Raw genomic sequence first — 18,812 nt, forward strand, 5'->3', positions numbered from 1 at the left:
CACTTTTAAATAAGTCTTTACTTCTCCTCCTTGTACTACACAACCAAAACAAAAAGTGCATGTAAACATGACACATTAAATATTTAACATGTATGCAAGCAAAATGACGCGATTCACATCCAAATTTGGTGATTTCTAAACATCACTTTGCACTGGATTAACAGCAAAACATGCTTCTGACAATCATAGGCAGCATTTCAAGCAGTACATTGTAATGACGATTTCAAGGCTTCGTTTTAGCTTGCCTCAGATTAGCTTGACACTGGCTAATAGCAAGCATTGCGCTGTAAAAATCACAAAGGAGATGTGGTTGTTTGGATGTTGCTACTGCCAAAAATGGGAGAACCCCACACTAAATGGTGAAATATTTTAGTTGCCATCACTGCATGTGGGTATAGCACAGCGATGACGGTTTGGTGTCTCACCATAAAATATAGACCTTGAATAATTTTTCAATCCCTGGAATTAATAAATTGCTATTTAACAATCCGTCCCACGAAAGCCTTTTTTGCTTAGAAGGATGAATTTGGTAAGAGTTTTTTATCATGATTAGACCTACAAAAAAAAAAATCTTGTTGTTGACTTTCATTTCAGTGTGTTTGGGTTATCTCTTGAAAAATTCATTGTCAATTTCAAATTTTTATTTTTATTTTTTCTCAATTCAGATGTAGCCCCATGCATGTTTGTAGATGTGTATCATAAGTACGTAGTTGCACAAATTAAAAAAAGGGCCCATACTGTGAAACTACTAGAAGGTCAGCTATTTTAGTTTAAAGAGGCCATTTTAGGATGATTTTGGCCATTATAATTCGCCCTTCAAAACTGAAAAAAAAAACAATTTTCTGGCATCAAAGTGGATTCGTTTTTTGTAAACGCATATTGTTTGAAAATGGAGCTAACACTAGAAGTGTCTAGGCATAGCTTCGCCTGCTTTATCTTCGCAACGCCAATTAAATAGCAATTCGTTCAAAGCTTGTCTCGCTAACCAGCCCAACGCGGTTCTGCCCAGTGTTATCAGGACTAAAAAAATGCAATAGCTGCCCTTAATTGCAAGATTCTCAGTCTTCCTTTTTTATGCAAAGTTAGGCTTGAAAGACAACAAACAAACCAAATGACTAGTTCATTTGCTACCAGGCCCTACCATTTAGTTTTCAATCCACCGTGTGGTGTTTCACCACTACAAAAAAAAAAAAAAAAAACAGCGTCTGGGCTTCTAGCTAACAGAACACGGGTCGTCCTTGCAGGGCTTCACGTCCCCCTGCAACAAGAGGCTCAGGACGGCTTTCGTCAGATAGCTGGAGGTGCCTCTCCGACCTACAGGTGGCGTGTTGTAGAAGGCCTGCATGTCGTCCTGGAGAGACATCGGTGGAGGAGAGCGGTGAATTGATAACAAATTGAAAGAGGGCAGAAGGCTTCCTACCTGCTTCTCGGTGCCTTCTGAGCGACTGCGATCCCGCCGGAAGTCGGCAAATGCTTCTTTGACGAGACTGTCCAGGTCCACCTTGTCAGCAAAGTCCACTTCAGGGTTTCTCTCCAGCACAATGGACACCACCATCATCAGCTGCGCTCACACAGGGACAGATTTAGGAAATTGGGAACTGACCTCAAATTGTCCAGACGTAGTTGTTTACCTCCACGATGGTCTGTCTGTATTCGGGCAGGACGATGCTTTTCAGTGTGTCCTCCACCAGCAGAGAGAAATTCATCTCGTACATGGTCATGTCAGACAGTGTCGGTTGCTACAAAAATGAACGGAATTACACAGTAAGAAATGATCAACCTTTGGTACTCCACCTCAAAGACGCTTTATAGCATCACAATCGAGTCCCCGCAGCATGTACCTGCGGGAGGTGTGTCCCGCCGACCAGAATCCCGCCGGGGGTCCTCTCCAGGATCTGCCAAACCCGGTCGTAAAAGCCCAGAGGGGTTCTGTTGAGCGAGCCGTCAATCTGGCGGCGGTGGAGCCACGACCTGCGGGAGATTTGACCGGGCCGAGCTGAGGAAATCGTCTTCTTGATTTGACATGCATTCAATGAGATAATTTAAAAAAATATATATTATTGAAATCCCCAGAAGTGTTTTGGCTGATAGTGGAAGATGGATGTGGACAAGTTAAAAATAATTGAAAGTGGAGAGGATTACACAATAAGGCTTCAAGATAAGGAACAGAGCACGGATGACGCCCGCGTTTGAGTACCTGCCCGTGTGCTGAGGCTGCAGCACGTCCAGTAAGAGCTGCTTGATATCGCTGGGAGAGAGCTGGTAGATGTCCTGGGGGGGCATGTCTCCCGCCCGGATTTTCAATTCCTGTTTCATTGCCTGGACAATCCACCTGTGGACACCCCACACGGAAAAGGATATTGTGCAGTACTAAGCTGACATTGAGCTAACCATGACGCAACCAACACATTTTGCTTTGCTTCAAACGAACTGTTAACGGTTCAATACCTCCAGGACTATTGTTTTCCATTGACAGGATGTCTCTAAAACTGTACTAGATTGTTTCTGCTTTAGCACTGACACCAACTAGGAGAAGAGATCACAGAACCGACCCAACTCGGATCTTGAGCATGCCGCTGAAGAGCTCCGGGCTGTTGGAGATGATCCAGCCGATGTGGATGACCAGCTCTTGCTGCAGGACTGCCTCGCGCTCGCCCCCTAGTGGGCAGCATTTGCTGTAGATGATACCCTGGATGACGCTGGGAGACAGCGGGTTGGAAATCACCTCCTCCTCGTGGCCAAACACGCCCAGGGTCACCTGGGAAAAGACCCGCATCGAATTAGAATGTTCTCCAGATATCCAGGGAGGGTGGGGGGTTGGTTCATGCCACAAACATGCAGCCATCTCCATTCTCCATATCCATTGGGCAAGTATCACGAGTCACAATCACAATCCTCAGCGTTCAAATTCACCGACAGCAACCGAGAACTGTTCCTTTAGAGCAATCGCGGTTACTCTTGAAGAAATTCATCATGAAGATTTCGGCAGCGCTCGAAACTGCTGATGCCCGCTTACTGACTAGAACGAGGTGAAGAAATCAAAGTCAGCACTGAGAGTGGCTGCATTGAATGATTTATTCTTCAATGTTTTCCATTAACAGCAAGTCCCAAATGACTCTCCAGCTGGTCTAAAAATAGCACAGACTCGCAAACTAGGAGATCATCATTTTTCAGGACTGGCTTCACTGCACTGCATTTGCTCTTTTTAAATGTTCCCAATTAACCGCAAGTCCCTAAAGACTCCCCAGCCGATCCAAAATGCTCCTGCCTGAGTAGTGACCAGATTTAGATAAGAGATGATATCAATGCAGTCAGGTGGTGCGCAGATGGGATTTTTGAATTAGCGCACCAAGCTGTCAACAAATGATTGTGACTCGAGGTATCTTTTTGCTAATTTGGTCTTTAATTAGTGCTCAAGTCCCTACTTTTTACAATAGCCTACGGGCCAATGGTTTGGATGGGAGATGTTTAATTTGAAATTATGTTTTTTGCAAAACTTTAGGAACTGGTTAATTTCGCTACTTGGTGTCCGACATGTCATTATGTCAGTTTTTGCACATTTGTTGCCTCCTGTCTTTTTTCATAGCCTTTCCCTGCTTCTTATCTTTGTATGCCTTCTGTCTCTCAATCCTAGCTACAATGTTTGGGTTTGTTTGCATTTCAACGAAACATTGCTCTTATAATAACATTGTAGGTTAAAAAAAATGGACACTGTTCCACTCAGCCTAAAAAGATCTTTATTTTATAATTAGCCAATGTCGGGTTAGAGGAGATGCCTTTTATTATCGTCAGACTCGCTATATCACAAAACAATTATTTGCCACAACTGGGAAACCAGCAGGCAACAACTTCATTTTGTTCCTTTGTAGAATCGAAATGTCCTCCTCCAAAAATTCTGCTGCCTGAGAACTGACCAGACTACTGTACTAACTAGTCGTGACTAGATGAAGAGAACACAGTTCCCCAGTGTGAGTCTCTATTACCAGCAAGTGACTAAAAGACGCTGAAACTGGTCCAAAATGCTGCTGCCGGAGTACCGAAAAGAGCTAGGCTAAGAGAACATAGTTAATGTAGTTAGCTATGACACACTTCCGAATGCGACTAGGATCCGACCATTGCAAAAAAAATGACAGTTGGCCACTCACCAATCACTTTTTTAAATCCAAGAGGGTCAGTCAAAGAAGACGTAGGTCACTACAGAAAGAGGATGTGGCGGAGAATAAAGCCCCCACCACCCCCCCAAAAAAGCATGTATTGAACGGCGGGGCTCCATTCTAATAATGGAAGCGACATGGTACATATGCCACTCAGGTATACTTTTTTCCACGATCTTCAATATTTCACCCACGGGTAAATATGTATCTAAGAACATGGTTAAGTGCTGTTGTAAAGACGATACATGTACCGTTTATACTCATCCTTATTACGTGAGGCCGTGCGGTGGGCAATCGCTTGTCACCCGGGAATTGATTTTTCGTCTGTCGAAAAGCTTTCATGCATTTTGATTGGCTATAATTTGACACGCCACCACTTCATGGAACTGCGGTTCATATTTGTCATTTTAAAGAGGCTTTTGAGACATGTTGTCAATAGAGAACACCTAATAGTGAAATTTAATAGAGGAGAACAATAATCTGTTCATTTCGTTCGACCAGACAGCAGCATTCTAGACCAGCTCGATAGAGAACATCGAGTAACAAATGCAGTCTAGTAAAACTTCAATTGGCGTTTGAGCAGGTCCTCAGGCATCAGCATGGGCCTTATACATCATACAACTAACATTTTGGATGAGAAATAGAGTCTCTAGGGAGTTTTGCTTATACAGAGAATATTGAAATTCTGTCGGCTGAGTACCGCTCAGAACTAAGAGGAGAGAATCCCAAATTTGCAAGTAGCTTGTGTCGAGGCAATCTATATGCAGATGCACACCGTGAGCTACTTGAGCATAATGAAAGGCTAAAAGTGCTCACACAGGTATGAAAATAAATAAATAAATAAGAATGAGGCTAGATAAGCAAGGCCCTCGAAAGGAGGAGGCTAATCTTCAAGAAACACTTGACGCCAGACGATGGCAGCGGCGAAAGCACTTTCCAAGGGGTCACGAGAGGATCAGCGGGCACGTACACGGCCATGAGATGAGTGATGAATAGCGAGTGCACATGCAGTGACCAGTCACTCCCACAGGAGAGGAAGCCGCACGAGGGGCTCCAATGTGATTTCACTCCCCCCCCTCAGTGAACATTAAAAATGAAAATTAGGATAATCAGAGAGCCAATCAGTCATTGATGTGGAGTTCGAGCAATTTCACTCATATAAAGTGCAATAATCACTTCCGGCGCATCATCAACCGATAACAGAAATGTATAACTCTATTGCTTACACAGCCCTAAATGGAACAGAGAAAGGTGCATTTAAAAAAATGTTTTGTTCGTTTTTTTTTTTCTTACACCAGTAGGAAAAAAAAATCCAACTATATTCTCATAATACTACTACTACATTTACATGATTTTTGTTTTCCCCCCGGTATCTTCCTGGTGCCTGTGTGTCCACTTACCTGCTTGCCATGCACTAAAACACTAGTAATACTGGGAGCAAGGCTGTCCACCAGCTTAGTTAACAGACTGGCGGCAAGACGGACAACGGACCTAGTGGACGAAAAGACACTGGACGTCAGACAAAACAACACCACGTCAAATTTGTCTTCAATTTACGGGAGTCACGTGTTAAGTTAGAGAACCAGGGAACACCACAAGCCAAACCAACAGGGGGCAGAAATGAAAGGTGACAACTGTGATGCACTTTTTTTTTTTCCTGGGCAATTTTTAAAATCGGAGTGAGATTTTTGAAAATGATTATGAAAACCTTCCACATCTTGAGTTACTGTTTGTGCTGCTGTCTTTCTTTATCTGTAACATCACTGGGCAGCTTTTTGAAACTGCCCGTGCAGTTACTGGACTGTCTACATGCCAATCAATATAGGGAACGTCACCCTTGTTCCACACTAGTTTACACGTTCAGAATAATGTGCCAGGCAAGCTAGTCATAAAGGAAAAAAAAATAATTACATAAAAATAAAATACATTTGAATAAAAGGAAAATACTAAAAGGAAAGTACTACTTATCAATAAAATCTATTTTGTAGACATGCCAAATGTAGAAAAATAGCATTTTAGTAAAATAACATTTAATACATGAAGGTATTGGATTAAACAAAAGTACAACTTTAATAACAAACACTATTATTTAATAATTTAAATATCAAGCTGTCCGAAAATAAAAGACTCGTAAAATACAGTTCAATCTATTACAACTTAAGGAATTACAATGTAATTTAAATAACTTAACATAACATTTCCTTATGCAAATCATTCATTAAAATGAATTGAAATACAATTTAAATTTAATTTAACTTATTTACATTTATTTTAGAGTCAAATCTGAAAAGCATCTCGCGGGCAAGCAATTAAAGCACATTGGAAAAAAATGTATTTGGCTATTTCATTCATTCATTGAGTTTTATGTCAAATTAAATAAACGACATGATGCAAAAATAAATAAATAAATCACAAGTTAATTACTAATTCATACTTATTGCACCTATGACTTTTATCAAGTGGTGCTCCCCGGTAAGCCAACTTTCACACGCGTAGGACATTTTCAACTTTGACTGATAAGGCAACCATTTTTTTAAAATTTGTCTTATTTAAAAAACATAATGAGTGAATGAATGACACAGTCAGCCAGCCTTCTCCAATTATTCATGTAAAGCAGATCACTTATGCTCCATATTTTAATGCTCACTCATTGCATTTGTTAAATTGGCCGTCAGAGCGCCTCCTCTTGCCTGCCTCTGAGGGTAAAATGCAGCGCACGTTGCCACTGGCAACCAGTGGAGACGAAGCCCTCCTCACAGAAGAAATCAAATCATTTCAATAATAAGCCAAAATGAATGATGAAAGTGTGTGTGCGTGTGTGGAAGTATTCAGCACGGGAACACAAAAAGCGCACAGATGAATGAAAAGCAACTGAGCCGCGGCGTTTATGAGGCATGATGTGGTGTCAATCCGCCGACACTTTGTTGGCCAACCTATTTCAAGCTCCACTTGCTAGCCGATGTTAGGGAAATGAGAAAGTAAATTGAACCCGAAGCACTGATACCATTTCCAAGCGGGGCTGTAGAGGGGGGGGGGGGGGGGGGGGGCAGCTTGGGGGCTTTCTCCTGTCCGCCTCTCTTTGGCATAATCACATCTCGCTGCTGTGTGCGCAAATACGCCTTCAGCCAATTAATACAAACGGTATACAGAGGAAAGTTGTCGTTGCTGTCAGTCAGACTACAACGCACGGACACACAAACACGCACGCACGCACAGCCACACGTTGATGCACACTTCTACAGGGTTTGATCTCCGATGAGTCAGGTCAGTAGGATTTAGAAATTAATTGAATATGATGTACAGCGGAATCTCTAAGGAGGAACGCAGGTCATGCACACATGATAGGATTTGGACATGTTGCACACAGGAAATTAGAAGGAGATATGAAATGAAGCAATGAAAGGATGAGAATAAAGAGATCGTGGCGCACTTTGACCTGACTGTTCCCCACACTTGGTGCAAAAAAAAAAAAAAATGTTAGGGCCCTCCATGAGCAATGTCAGAGTTTGGTACACATTGCTTGCAGTAGGTCGGGGGGGGGTTTCCAGTGAGGGTGAGTCTTTGCCAAGGCTTCCCTTTGTCACTGATTCTATTCATAACCTTTATGGACAGAATTTCTCGGTGCTGTTGAGGCATTGAAGGGGTCCAGTTTGTTGGCCTCAGTATTGCATCTCTGCTTTTTGCAGATGATGTGGTTTTGTTGGCTTCATCAAGCCGCGATCTGCAGCGATCTCTCACTGGAGAGGAAATTGGAATGAGAATCAGCACCTACTCGGACGGAGTGCCCACTCCAGTTCGGAGATGAGATGTTGCCGCGAATGGAGGAGGAGTTAATTTATCTTGGGATCTTGATCATAAGCAAGGGCAGGGAATGGATTGGAGGATCGGTGGGGGGTCTGCAGAGATGCGGACTTTGTGAGAGTCTACTGTGGCGAAGGAGAAACTGAAGTGAAGGCAAAGCTCTCATTTTAACGGTCGATAAGGTTCCCACCCTGATGTATGGTCACCAGCTGGAGGGCACAACACAAAGAATGATTTCTTCCACAGGGTGGTCTCCGCTAAAGATAGGATGAGAAGCTTGGTGAGGTGTTCCAAGCATGTGCCATCGGAAGGAGGTCACGGGCACGACCCAGGAGACTTTGAAAGGACTGTGTCTCATGACTGCCTCGGGATCCCCCGGGAGAGCTGAACAAAGTGGCGGAAGGCGACTACACCCTGAACTGGTCGCCAGTCAGTTGGAGGACACATAAAGAGACAAACCATTCACACCCACATTCACACCGTCACATAATCATGCTGGAGCCTATCCCAACAACCATTCACACTCACAGACATAGCTCGGGACAAAAAACATCCATGAAACATGAAGATTTTATAACGAAATAACGAAAAATCATTTTGACTGCAGAGGTTCCCCTGTACATGTTCCAAAAGGCTTCTGCTTAATTAAAAAAATAAACCCTGTCGTTGGGGTATACAGCCAACAGGGGCTGCCGCTCTGTGATGGTTAATGAGGTGAAAGCAAGCGAACAACTGAGCGAGCTAGCATGCGAGTAAGCTCACCCGGCCAAACTCACATAAAGTAGGCATGACTTGTATTCTCGCAACATGGCGAATTCATCTCAACGGCTGTTTTGAACCTAGACTTTTAGCCCGGCGGTAAGCAAGCCGCTAACGGCTAACATGCAGAGTCCGCATTTTCCCGGCGGGACCCGTTACCTGCTTGCCCTTCACGAGTATGGAGGTAATGTGCGGCGCGATAGAGCTGGCCAACTTCTTGGTGATGGCGGCGGCATCGCGCACCGCCAGCCTGCGCGTCGTTAAACACAACAACCCGTTAAATGTGCGTGCGTGTGTGCGTGCGTATGCGGGTGTGTGAAGGTGTGCTTGTCTGTGCATGGGCGTGTAATCATCAGACCAAAGTTTTCGGCTGCCGGCTTGTCGGTAGATCCTCTCCAGCTCTTCCATCAGGTCCTCTGCAAGTTTGACAGCAAGCAGGGAGGGGGAAAAAAAGAATCATGTGAGTGCATTGACTTTTTTTACAGCTGTTCAATTGTCAACCAAGATAGCATTTCGCAGCCAGAGCAACAACGCAACCAGCGGTCACAAGATTGACGAGCAATGTTCAAACTTTGTTTTTGTTGTTTTTCAAGCCCCTCGTCTTCTCGGCTCAAAGCATCCCGCATTGTACGTAAATTGGTATTTTGTCTTGTAATATTACAAAAAAAATGTCCATCAAAATATACACATTTTTAACTTTAAAAATGCAATTTTATTCTCTGAAGAATTACTTTTGAACGTAGATCTTGAAAAAAAACGCAACTATATTCAGTTAAAATATTTTTTAAAAACTCAAAAATGTTTTTTTCCATCATGGAAAAAAAATGTGTGTGAAAAATATTCTTTTTCTTTAGGATAATTATGATTTCATTTTATTTTTTTACCTTATGCCTTCTTTACCCAAAAATAATCACAGCTGTTGTACTGGATCACATTAGATTACTGTATACTCATACATGATGCACCAAAAAAAAAAACCCCTCATAATAATTAACAAAAATAACAATAACAGTATTTTTTGCTCCTGGCATTCAACAAGCTGAAGGCATCTCACCATCCTTGGTGAGGAACTGCGATCCTTCCCTCCTCAACAGGATTCCGGCAAGTTGAGCCTGGCTGGCCAAGCAATCGCAATCCTAGATGATGGAAAAAAAAACACAAGATGCAGTTCATCCATATTGTGTACACAAGAATACAGAAAGACCCTCCGCATTTTTTACCCACTCGTGAAAAGCCGCCATGAAATTGTAATGAGGTGACTCGGCTTCTCGCATGGCGATAACGGATAATAGCGTGTATCGCCTTATTTCCATGGGAATTAAATGAGGAATATGCATGAAATGAGGAAGATAAACAAGGCGTTCTCACGCATGACGGCAACGAGGTCGCTCGCTCTCAACTATTCACCTGCTTCCACTTTCACAGGACACTTCATTAGGGACTGTTACACAGTATATAACACAATCTATTATGCCGTAACAAAGATACCCAGTGGACCCAACTTTGACATTGTTAGAGGTAAAAACTGATACCCCGCCCATTTTAATTGGGTCACTCTTTAAAAACTGCCTTAGCTAGAAATATACCTGGCAAATCCTTTGTTGTTGAAAAACAGTGTCGTTTTACACCTACAGTACACCATTATCCAACATCCACATATCCATCCATTATGCGAACCGCTATATTTTATTCATAGCAAAGCATGATTATCATTTCAGTTGAGAGGAACCCCGGCTTATGATTTTTCCCCCCTCAAAAATATATTTTTAAAAAAGGTGTTAGAAGCTATATTCATATTACACTTTAATATGAATTTGCATCCTGAAAAAAATCTTGCCCTTATGTTTACAATTTTTTTTGAAGCTATACAACTTCATGATTTTACAAAATATATTTCTTGAAAAAAAAATGAAATTTCATTTTTTGAAATTGTAATATCTATTTTTTTCTCCAAAAAATTAACAGAATTGCACTTCTGAAAAAAATGTGTCTATGCTTAAAAAATATGAATACATTTTCCCAAAAAATGAAAAAACTGCATCTATGCTTGTAAAATCAATACATTTTCCCCCCAAAAAAACAATTTTGTTGGCATAATATTACCACATTTAATTGCGAACGAAATCTAATTCTGAAAAGAGTCTTGACCCTGGAAAAATAAAATATGACGTACAATATTACAAGTGGACTTTTCTAAAAGCAAATACTTTGCCCTTATTTCAGACGCAAGATATTGCTGTGCAAGGTGAGTGGGGAAAAAGCTGCACTGTCAGTGGACAAATATGCTAAAGCAAACGGCCACAGTCAGCATGCATATCTACTTAAGACTTCAATGTGAAGCGGAGTGTGGGAAGAAACACAGTATTTTAAAAGTGCCATTTCTCTTCCCTAATCACACGTGTGACCCCACTTGGGTGGCTTAGGTTAGTTGAGCTTGTGCGGGTACCGCCAGTGGAGTCTTGACTCACGTGGAACTTCTGGAGGATCTCGTCGGTGGGCTTTTGGAGCCATTCATCCACGCTGATCTCGGGCTGCTGCTCTAAGTCAGAGGCGTTAGGTGTGCTCGTCTGTCGCTTGACTTTGGAGTGTTTGGGAAGTTCCAGCTCCTCGAAGCTCTTGAACTCTGGGATCCTTTTTTGTTTTGTTTGCCAGAAAAAAATTGTAGATGTACCTCAGGTGTGCCTAATAAAGCGGTCAGCGAAGGCACAGTGCGAGTCACGGTTCTTACTCGGCCTCGTTGACACGCAGGAAGTCCAATTGCTCCACCACGGCGCCGGAGATCAGCGTCTGGGTATCACATGCTTGACATCGGCATCGTCATTGTCATCAATCTCAATTTCAAAATCATGGTTTCCTTCAGAGGGTCGTTATGATTCTCAACCCAAATAAATAGATCATTGTCTCATCTTACACATACGCAACAAAGTGATGATTTTGGAATTAGTGGCCAGTAAAAATTGTTTGTTCAAATATTTTAAAATGGGGGACTGGTAACAACAACAACAACAAAAAAAAGATAAAAATAACTCGTTTTAAAAATTGAAGACAATTTATAATTTACGGGTTTCAGCACAAAACATGAAGTCAAAGCACATTATTTGTTTTCGCGGGCCACATCGAATGATGCGATGGGCGAGATGAGGCCGCCTGTGTCATATTAAAAAGTTTTTCATCTTAAAAAAAGCAATCTGGTATTTTAGGGCTTCCCCAATTCAAATAAATAAATAAATACAAATTTAGCTATATTTTTGCTTTTTCATAATTTCACCCTAAAAATATATTGTTTTTATTATTCCCAGAAGATTATGACTTTTCTTTAAACTTAATTTACATTTCTATCTTTAAATGAATTTTAATTTTTTTTAAAAATGCACAATTTTTTTAAAAATAAAAATGACAATCGTAAAACTATGACTTGTTTTACAAAAATAAATACATATAACAAAAAGGTTTACTTCATTTTCAGATATTAACTGTTTTGCTTGAAAATCCTAAAAACCTTTTGGGGCAAAAATATATTCATTAAATATAGATGTTTTATCGATCGATCTAGAAAGAGACAGAGCGAGAGAGAGACTGATTTTTTTTTCAAATTTGGACAATGGACTGCTTTAAGCTTGTACCAAAATCAAAACACATTTAATAAAATAAAATAATGAAAAAATCTCCTAACTTCATGACTTTTTATCTCAAACGTGATCTTCTTGTCACATTGTACCTTTTTCTCCTTGCGAATAGTCATCTTTTTACCTGAAAAAAAAATTATCCTCATCTTCATCGCATGCTTGAAAAGACGCCCAAACCTGAAGTCTGTCCACGTGAACTTTCACCCCTCCGATGTGGCCCTTCTTGAAGGACGCCAGCATGTCCAAGACCGGGTTGAAGCGACTTCCCCTGTACACATGAGTCCAATCAAAAAGCTGTCATGGCATTGCCACAATCAACAATCAATCGATCAGTCATCTGGAATCACCAATGCGGACAATCTCTCTTTTCTAAAAGTTGGAATTTGGCTTTAATATTCCATAGGGAAATAGTTTGAAATTTTCATTCAGATATTAAAAAAAATGCAAAAGAAGCCCCTGTAGGAGATTGTAAATGATATTTTACTTGATGTTGTCCTCGTGGATGAGCACCAAGAAGAGAGGGCGTCCCTGCATCTTCCAACACTGCTTGATGAACTGGAGGGCGTTCTGCAAAAACGGAATAACATTTGGAAAAACATTTCGACATTTTCCTACAACGAAGGAGCAAGCAAGAGTTTTTAGAGCACAAAATCTTCATTCAGGTCACATTTTTTTTGTTTTTGTTTTTTCTCTTGGAATACAAGACTCAAAATATTACACAAGTATAGTACTTGTGTAATATTTTGACTTTTTTTTTCAGTTGATAATATTTGACCTGATTCTGAAAATAGTTTTGTTGGTGAAAAAAAATGTGGCTTTATTGCCATAACAGGCTTTGTTTTCTTGAGAATATACAACTTTTTATATCTCAATTAATAACAATAATAATAATATTAATATGTATTGCTTTTTATTTTTACAAAATGACTCCCAAATATTACTACCCACTTCTCAGAAAAAAAAATATTTTAAATCTTTTTTTCTGGAAAAATTTGTTTCCTGAAAAATATAGCACTCTTGATTTAAAAAAGCATTTCTTCCGTAACCGTATGCCTCTAACACATTTCAAACTTTATTTCTGTAATATTCAGACTGTTTTTGTTCCTATACATTATATACATACAGTATGTGTAAAATTGCTTTTTTTCTTCACAATTCTACAACTTTTTTCCTCAAAAATGACAAACCTAATGTTGTAATAATGTTATAATATCTTCCCAAAAATGTTGTCTTATTTCTCAGAAATATTGTACAGTTTTATTTTTGGAAAAAAAGACTATTCACATAAAAAACCCTTTCTTTTAAAACTAAACAATTTAAAAAATAGTTACTCCTTTTATCTAAAGAAGACAACAGGATTGTTTTCTTTAAATGTTAAGTAAGGTTCACAGAATGAAGATTTGGAGTAATGTCAGAAAATATCCAAGAACTAAAAATGAAGAACATCTAATGCAGCGCATTTCTTTTCTCGTCAGCATTCCTACCATAAGCTGCTAATGATTGATACGTTTCGCTCTCATCGGGTCATTTGACAATTTGATGTGCGCCTTTATAACGGCTCATTTGCACACTGCATTATTTTTATTACTGGGGCGATGGTAACAGTTTCATGGCCAGTCCGTCGTTTAAATAAAGGTTTAAGACCAGTTAGCACACTGTAAACCTTTCGCATTTCTTTTTACCATTTTGACCTTCTATCGGAGCGGGGAGAAGGCCACAGATGTCGGCTTTGTCGGAATACACTGGCGACGGGTGGCCATTATATTCTCAACCACGTGCATGCGTACCTTAATGTCGTCAATCAGCAGCATTACGTCTTGAGAAAGGTAAAAGTCGCTCAGATCAAAGACAATCGGGTAGCACACCACCGTCTTCCCGAGGATGCGGTAAATCTGCAGGGCACACACGCGCACAATGAGATGGACACTCACAAGGAATCACGTATACACAACTGTGGCCGGCGTATAAAACCAGCCATTCATGTCACAAAAGCATGGGATAACAAATTCACAGCCACGCACACATTGAACCCAAGACCGGATTTACCATCCGTGCGTATGCACGTACACACGCATAAATTCACACAGACGCAAAGTAATGATGATCATGCCCTCTGGCAGCCAGCCGTCCTCCCTCCATAAACGTATCATTTGAACATTGTCTTTGGAATGAGTTGGTGGGAGGGAAGGAGGGGGTGGGTCGGGGGGGGGAGGGGGGGAGGGACTCATTCCTCGGGTGGCGGTCTTCATCAGAGTAAAGCTGATCAAGATCTCTTTTCGGAGGCAGACATTAAACTTGTGCTCGTAACGTGTAACATGCAATTTTTGTTATTGTAAAGTGTCCTTGGGTGTCTTGAAAGGCGCTTATAAATCAAATGTATTATTATTATTATTATTATTATAATAGAGAATATGCAAACAAGCTGTTAGTCTAAGTGTCTTAACATGTTAAACCAGAGGTTTTCCTGCATGTAAAACTCAGAGAGAGCCAGCTCTCCAAAATTATTGGCTCCCCTGGTGAAGATGTTTTCTTTCGCTTCTAATAAATTCTTTTTTTGACAATAAAACAGGACCAAAATGAATTAAAATTACAAAAAAAAAAAAAAAAGGAAAATCTAAGTTTTAATTCAACTGAATTTTTTCAGTGGTGGTGGAGGGGGGGGGGGATACATTAAATATTTCTTTTTCTCAAATCATCCCTGGTGTAAATATTTTGTAAAAGCCCCTTTTGCCAACAAAACAGCACTTCCTCTTTTTCAATTATGTTTCACAAGATGGAAGAATACAGGAAGAGGGATCTTCGCCCATTCCCCTTTTGGAAAATCTCTCAAAATCATCCAGTGGGCTAGGTCCACTCAACAGCTTCTCAATGGGGTTGAGGTCTGGGGAATGAACTGGCCATGGGAGCACCTTGATTCTGTCTGGTGAACCAATTTTCAGTCGGAGAGTTATGCTTCTGCAACAAATAACTGCAATTTATTTGAAGGCTTTTAACACATCGTACCTACGAATAGGACTGATTAAAAAAAAAGAAAAAATACGTTATCTTTTTAATACAGCATTCCAAATTCTTTATCAAAAGTTTGCATCCTTAATGCAAAAACATTTTTAAGTTGTTTTCACCTTTTTTTTTTACAAAAAAAGGCGATTAATCAAAAAAAAATGCTCACCTTTTAAGTACCCAAAGTACCAAAAACAAAACAAAAAACAAAAAAAATGTATTTTTTAAACTGGTATTATATATTAATTCCAATTTACTTTGAGAGATTATAAATCTCTTAGAATATACATTTTGTTCTATTTTCATCCACACATGCACCCGTCCATCGAAGAGGGCACTCCAAAGTCAATACTTTGAGCTAAAAAATTTTATGCTACCTTCATGGGAGTGTCTGTAATTTGAAAGCAGGGTTAAAAAAAAAAAAAAAAAGGTTTGTCGACACTAAATGAATTCAACATGCACCAAAATTGACCCTGGGAAATGAATTATTGGACTCCCTCAGCTGCAGCCTCCGAGCGCTCGTCGACGCTGTGGCGTGTGGGAGGGAGCCGCGAATGTACAAGTGAGCATGTGTTAGCACGTGTTCACCTTTGAGGTCCCGATGCAGCCCACAGGTCGATCCGGACGCCCACTCAGGCCCAGCTTGTTATTGACGGCCAGGAAGCGGTACGCCTGTAGGAAGATAGTAAGCTCGCATTAATAAACACAAGTGGTGGTAGGGGCAAGTCATTCGGGCTCCAGCTGTGATCGTCCCCATTGTTGCAGAAATTACCTTCGCGTAGCAGCGCGCCCACCCACCGGCATTGTTATTATCTTTAGTGTTTATGAGATGTGGCGCTAATGAAAAGGTGCCCTACACACCATTAGCGGCGTCCTTAGCGGTCCCCCCCCACACGGGGCTGAAGGAGAAGCAACAGCAACGGCAAGAAGGCACTGTTGATACATAGCATCTGGGATGGGGGAATGCATTGAAAAGAGACGGAAACTCGGCCACCACCATTGTGTGTGTTTTTATCGCCATTGTTATTGGCCGGGATTGCATTTCTTGGTGGGGGGGAATGTTGCTCAAGAGCCACAAGACACCAAAGAAATATAAACTCTTTCAAGGGGAGAAGTAAAATTGTTGCAGTTTTTTTAGAACTAAAAATAAACTGTATGACACTTTCATCAATAAATGCGTACTACACAGGTTGTTGTTTTTTTTGTGGGTTTGATTCTTGAAAGTGGCCCAGATGACATCCAGTACCCCAAGTATTCCTTCACTTCTTGAAATGTTTGTTTCGAAACTCAGTCTTTCTTAAAAACATTTTCTCCTCATGATCATCCCCTAACGAGGAAAAAAAAAACTATAATCTATGAGTATTATCGGCAGAAATAAAGGCCCCAAACTAAAATTTTGCTTCGGAGCCCAAAGTAAGCACGGGCCAGCTCTGGCACTCAACACACGTTTGAGACAAATATAACCCCTCGACAAAGTGCATCAGCAGTTCCAAGGCTGTTCTGCAAAAGGGCAATGCAGGGACAAAAGGTGCCGGCCTTCTCCTTTAACGTGATTCCGAAGCATTTAAAGATGCCGTCGAGCTGAGCAAAGTGGAGTGTGTCCGCTCGGCTGCTAAAAAGCCTCTTTTGTATTGTCGGCTGTCTGAATGCACCATATTGGAAGATGCAAAGAGAATTGAGTTGGACATTGATTCCCCGTGCCCCCCCCCCACCATCTTCAGCTTAGAGGTGTGAAATCCTCATCTGCTATGTGAACAGAATACATCATCGGAGCAGCTTCCTTGCCCTTGAGATCCACTCTGAATGTGACATTTAAAGGGTAGGGTGATTATTATTATTATTTTATTTTTTTCTTGAATTGAAATGTTCTCCCAAGTGTGTTTTGTTTTTTTGTATCTTGATACAAATGTAAAGTTCATGTTTTCTTTTTTGGAAACATTAGATACTGTCGACAGTTTAAGAGGCATTCATCAGAGGCTAACGCTTATCTGTGTATCGCACAAAGCTGCAGCCCTGCTTGCATTCTGGCGTTGACATGATGGGGCTTCTTTGTTTGATGATCTTAAACATTAAAGTGGGGAAACAAAATTAAAAAAAAATGCGGAAAGAGCTAATACCTTTTTTGCAGCACTGTACTTGCGTAGTGGATATAAAAAGTCTCCACACGCTTGTTAAAATGACATATTTTTGAAATGAAATCGACGTGCATTATTTCCAAAACTTTTTCCACCGTTGTGACCTCGGAAAATCAACTGAGATTATGTGGTTGCAAATGTGTGCACACCCTCTTATAAACAGACACGAGACTGCGTTCAGAATTAGCCAATCACATTCAAACTCATGTCAAATTTCACAATTGATGGGTGGCCAGCCACTCCAATAACGCGATTCTGTAGAGACAAGAAAGCTCTGTTTTAAGATACAACACGATGGACAGCCGGCCCTTCACTCTCCCGGAAGTGCAGTTCACCAAGTCAGTCAAAAGGTGGTACTGTGCTCCTCCCGTGCAACACCTCTGCAAACACAGTGGCTAAAAGGTTGTTCCAATTAAAATAAAACACACTCTTAAGTAAAGAGCAGGACAATGTATTCACCAAAAGGAAAAAAAAAGGTTCGTTGAGGATGAAGCAGAATTGCACACACACACACACACACACACACACAAGCACACACACACGCACACGCACACTATGGTGAGAACAACCTCTGCACCCGACTCGGCTCCCATGTGGAGAATGCCAATGAGGCAGCTGGTCTGCACGGATTTTAATTCACACGAGTGCATGACATCACAAGTGTTTCCTTGCTTGTGTGAAGCACATTGAGTTGCCTCGTGGAACATATGGCCTACATAACTAAAGATGCCTTATTATAGCCGCATATTTTCCTATAAAAGGAGCAAAACCTTGCAGACAACTTGATCAAAGTTGAATACTTGATGAACTGTATGTAGCGTGAAACATTTCTGCAGTCGAAAATTGGGTGTGCACAGGGTCCTTTTATGTTTGAAAAAGTTGTAACTCTAGATCGAGAAATCATTAGCATGCATGCCAGAGTCATCTACAAACATATTAAAAATAATCGCCCAACAACTTCGTTATGACGAGTGAAAAATGCCGAATGCCTGAGTAACTTTGGGAAACGAGTCGCCACGGAGGCCGGTGAACAACAACAAAAAAAAAGTTCACGTCAGGGTAAAGTAGACTACGCTGGATGCTCTACGCTATGTGCTCCTGTGTGTTCCACTGTGTGATTCACAGTATGCTCCACACAGGCGCACACAGTGTGCTTGCGCGGTCGGCTTTCAAGCGCTCTGAAGGATTACACAAGCGGGCAGGCTGAAGCTCAGGAAAAGTCCATTAAGCGGCAGGCAGAAAATCGAAAAGTGTCTTTACAGTTATCCACTCTACAAAGTGCTCTTTTAATTTGTAGTCTGTACTAAATCCCGCCGCTTGCTCCGCGATTCCAGCTC

General features: G+C 41.0%; 1 protein-coding gene across 5 annotated transcripts in view; it reads right to left on the reverse strand.

The window, feature by feature from the left end:
* The window catches only part of phkb (phosphorylase kinase, beta), a 52,176-nt gene continuing 33,364 nt past the window's right edge, over window positions 1–18,812 (reverse strand). For 3 of the 5 annotated variants that reach the window (XM_086107631.1, XM_086107630.1, XM_086107632.1), the window contains 14 exons: window positions 15,929–16,012; window positions 14,128–14,232; window positions 12,825–12,907; window positions 12,518–12,608; window positions 11,443–11,501; window positions 11,183–11,345; window positions 9,769–9,850; window positions 8,874–9,130; window positions 2,553–2,758; window positions 2,198–2,332; window positions 1,842–1,971; window positions 1,632–1,739; window positions 1,421–1,561; window positions 1–1,351 (listed from right to left, as the gene is read on the reverse strand). In XM_086107631.1, the coding sequence (XP_085963757.1) occupies window positions 1,214–1,351; window positions 1,421–1,561; window positions 1,632–1,739; window positions 1,842–1,971; window positions 2,198–2,332; window positions 2,553–2,758; window positions 8,874–9,130; window positions 9,769–9,850; window positions 11,183–11,345; window positions 11,443–11,501; window positions 12,518–12,608; window positions 12,825–12,907; window positions 14,128–14,232; window positions 15,929–16,012 (1,782 nt within the window). In that variant the 3' untranslated portion in view covers window positions 1–1,213. Of the gene's footprint in view, window positions 1,352–1,420; window positions 1,562–1,631; window positions 1,740–1,841; window positions 1,972–2,197; window positions 2,333–2,552; window positions 2,759–5,554; window positions 5,646–8,873; window positions 9,131–9,768; window positions 9,851–11,182; window positions 11,346–11,442; window positions 11,502–12,517; window positions 12,609–12,824; window positions 12,908–14,127; window positions 14,233–15,928; window positions 16,013–18,812 lie in introns of all 5 variants that reach the window. The other 2 variants (XM_086107633.1, XM_086107634.1) reach the window with 2 other exon arrangements.

This window comes from Hippocampus guttulatus, chromosome 3, assembly GCF_054856545.1.
Source record: "Hippocampus guttulatus isolate MCC_2025c chromosome 3, RoL_Hgut_1.0, whole genome shotgun sequence".
NCBI classification, from domain to species: domain Eukaryota; kingdom Metazoa; phylum Chordata; class Actinopteri; order Syngnathiformes; family Syngnathidae; genus Hippocampus; species Hippocampus guttulatus.